The sequence below is a fragment of the Marmota marmota genome, unplaced genomic scaffold (assembly GCF_001458135.2).
Source record: "Marmota marmota marmota unplaced genomic scaffold, marMar, whole genome shotgun sequence".
Taxonomy (NCBI): domain Eukaryota; kingdom Metazoa; phylum Chordata; class Mammalia; order Rodentia; family Sciuridae; genus Marmota; species Marmota marmota.
Genome location: NW_026000249.1, coordinates 33,757,082 through 33,760,323, shown reverse-complemented (window position 1 = coordinate 33,760,323; position 3,242 = coordinate 33,757,082). Strand labels below are relative to the sequence as shown.

General features: G+C 47.2%; 1 protein-coding gene across 2 annotated transcripts in view; it reads left to right on the top strand.

Moving 5' to 3' along the window:
- Positions 1–1,669: 1,669 nt before the first annotated feature.
- Positions 1,670–3,242, top strand: part of Slc9a7 (solute carrier family 9 member A7) — a 136,869-nt gene continuing 135,296 nt past the window's right edge. For both annotated transcript variants that reach the window (XM_048796497.1, XM_048796496.1), the window contains exon 1: positions 1,670–2,038. In XM_048796497.1, coding sequence (XP_048652454.1) covers positions 1,711–2,038 — 328 coding nt within the window. In that variant the 5' untranslated portion in view covers positions 1,670–1,710. The remainder of the gene's footprint in view (positions 2,039–3,242) is intronic.

The window sequence follows — 3,242 nt, the reverse complement described above, 5'->3', positions numbered from 1 at the left end:
GCCTCACAAATCACATCAATTGCTACTTTCTGTTCTTTGAGATAGTACCAAAGGTTCATGTAAGTTCAAGGGGAGGGAACATAGATGTCATCTCTTGATGAAGTGTGCTAAGGTTCTAGGATTGAAAATACAGTTGGAGTCCATTTTTGGAAAATACAATCTGTTTCAAATACTAAGAAATCTGTACTATTTTTGTACCAGGGATTGAAGCCAGGGGTGATTAACCAGTGAGCCACATCCCCAGCCTTTTTTGTATTTTAGTTAGAAACAAGGTCTCACTGAGTTTTTTAGGGCATCACTAGGTTGCTGAGGCTGGCTTTGAACTCAGGATCCTCCTGCCTCAGACTCCTGAGCTGCTGGGATTACAGGCATGTGCCACCATGCCTGGCTCAAAATCCGTACTTTTAAGGTAACTTCAGCTACAGGGAAAAATCCTGTCCTGGATTTCTGGGAGTTCAAGAGGGCATAAGATTATGATTGATTTGACCAGTTTTTAGTAAAGACAGCCTTTCCGTAAGTTTCCTGAAATTAGATTAAAATTCCCCATTGTTGTCTAACCATCTGGGTTTTTAGTATTGGCAGTTTCACTGGAACCTGCATAGGACTTCTAATTGCATATGGATTTTTTTTTTTTTTGGCAGGGGCTGGGTGACAGTCTGGAGGAGTAGGGAAAGGCACTGACCAAAATATAGATGAAGAGATTTCCCTGTCATAAAGAGGGCACTCACTGGACACTCTTGGCACAATGTTCACCTAGAAGGGAACAGGGAAGGCAGCAGTGATCTGAATAGCTTTCCTAACTTCTTCAATGAATTTTCTTAAAAATGCAAAATCCTCTGGGAGAGAAAACAAGGAGAGTTGATGGGAATTATTTCATAATGATTCAATAAACATTTTTGAGCATAGTACTAAGCATCAGGACTTCAATAATTAAGTTGACTTCTCTTTTTTTTCTTTGACCAGAGGGACAAGATGGATTGGAAAATTCTAGTTTCTAAGGATTTGTTTCAAGAGGCTTGTTGTGAGGCCAATTCATAAATCTTTTCAGAGTTGAGCTTTGTTCTAAGATTCAAAGACTCCCTGAGCTACCAGGAAGTCAAAATAAAAGGGTCATCAGTGTAAACCCCTTCCCATTGGTCCACCGATCCTGCCTTAGGGCCACCTGCTACTCATCTATCCGGTGTGGTGTGTTCACTTCTTTCTGGTTCAAACTTCTTCCCCAAGGGACTTAGCTGCAGTCTTTTTCCAATAATGTCAGTCTATTTTTTTTTTCCAAATAATGAAGGAGGTATTTCAACGCCCTCTCCCGGTTCTGACCTTTATCAATCCTCACATTGAGCCAGACTGGAGCAGAGGTTTGAATGAAGCCTAGCAGATTTTGGGGAGTCCTAAGAGATGGAAAGCGATATGAAAGGAGAGAAAAGAGGTGTAGGGGGTTATGTGGCTTCGTGGGTCCTCAGTTCCTTCAGGGTTCCCACTTTACTGGGCCCAAAGCGACTACATACTGGCGTGAGATCAAACTCTTTGCAGTGGCACCAAAGACAGGACTAAAGACCGCACCGCGAGGGAATCCAAGCTGACGAGCCAGGAGCAGGCGACCTCTGCCGTCCCGTTTAGGCAGCGCGGTGGCGACCCCAGAAGGTCTGGCCAGGTACGCCAAGAACTGGTCAAGAGCAAAGACAGGCAAAGGGCCGGCGACCCGCCGNGGCAATGGAGCCTGGTGACACGGCGCGCCCGGGCCCTGGGCGGGCTGTCCGTGCGCTGCGGCCACGGCTACTGCTGCTACCACTGTTGCCGCTGCTACTGGGTCGGGGGCTGCGTGCTGGGGCCGCGGCCTCCTCTTCTGGGGCGGCGGCTGAGGACAGCAGCGCCATGGAGGAGCTAGCCACTGAGAAGGAGGCAGAGGAGAGCCACCGGCAAGACAGCGTGAGCCTGCTCACCTTCATCCTGCTGCTCACCCTCACCATCCTCACCATCTGGCTGTTCAAGCACCGCCGGGTGCGCTTCCTGCACGAGACCGGACTGGCCATGATTTATGGTGAGCACCCCTGTCGCACCCCCCACCCCCACATCCCTCCAGCAGCGGGGCCGCTGCGCTCCTCCCAGCGCTGCGCGGTGCTCCCCCTTCACTTGCCAACGTGTTTGGTTTCTTTTGCGTTTCCCGCTGCGACGATGTGAGCTCCCAAGGTCAACTGTCTGCCTTTTCTGGCTTTCTACTACCGTTAAAAAGAATTCCACCCCGTTTCGACGTTTCTTCACCAGGGACCAAGGAAAATGAAAGGCATAGAGATGGCCCAGTTCCTTCCGCCCGGTTCTGTCTCTGTTGCGCCCCTCTCCATCACCCGCCTCCCCACCCCAGTTCAGATCTACATAGTGTGTGTGTTTGGGCCAAAGGTGGTTGACTTTCTGGGAGGCCACACCACGTAGGGGTGGGGATGAGGGCTGAAGGTGTCTCTGCTTGGATATGGGCTGGCCCGGCCTCTTATTTGCCACATCCACAGTCAACCTAGGTAGGCGCCCACTTATGAGGTCCGTTTTCCCAGGTCTCTTGTTAATAATAAAGCCAGAACATTAAGTTCTGTGAAAGGTGAGTTTGGTCCATAACCCAGAGTGGTGGCACCACCGTGTCAAGCTTCTAGACTGGAGACAAGTTCACGTCCTTCTCTTAGATCCCAGTGGGAAGTTATACCTAGTTACTTGCTTTTACTTAAGCAGAGAGGAGCTTTTGTATTCCTAAAATGGTAACATGGAACAACTTTGAATATACATTTCTGAGTGTGTGAAGAGGAAAAGTAGTGGTTTTAATTTGGGAGTCAACCTTATTTTGTTGTTAAGGATGGGCTGCTGCCACCATCCTTTTCTGGATTTAACAGGACACTGTGTTATATGCGTGGTGGTCAGTATAAATCTCCTGTTATTATGTGGATAACAACACAGCAATAATCTGAGTCATCCCTCTCCTCTATACCCCCTCTTATTCCCCCATGATTCCAAACTAGAGCCACATACATGTTCTTTTGAATTTAATTCAGTGACATTAAAGCCCATGTTGGCATCCTCCAGTGAAATAGATGAACCACTTCATGACTGTTCCCAAGTAGGAACGTTTGTTTTACTTCATCACTTATACTGAAAGGATTTCTTCACTCAGTTTCTATCCAGGGTTTCCTGATAGAGTGGAAAGCAGACACCTTAATATATATATATATATATATATATATATATATATATATATATATTTT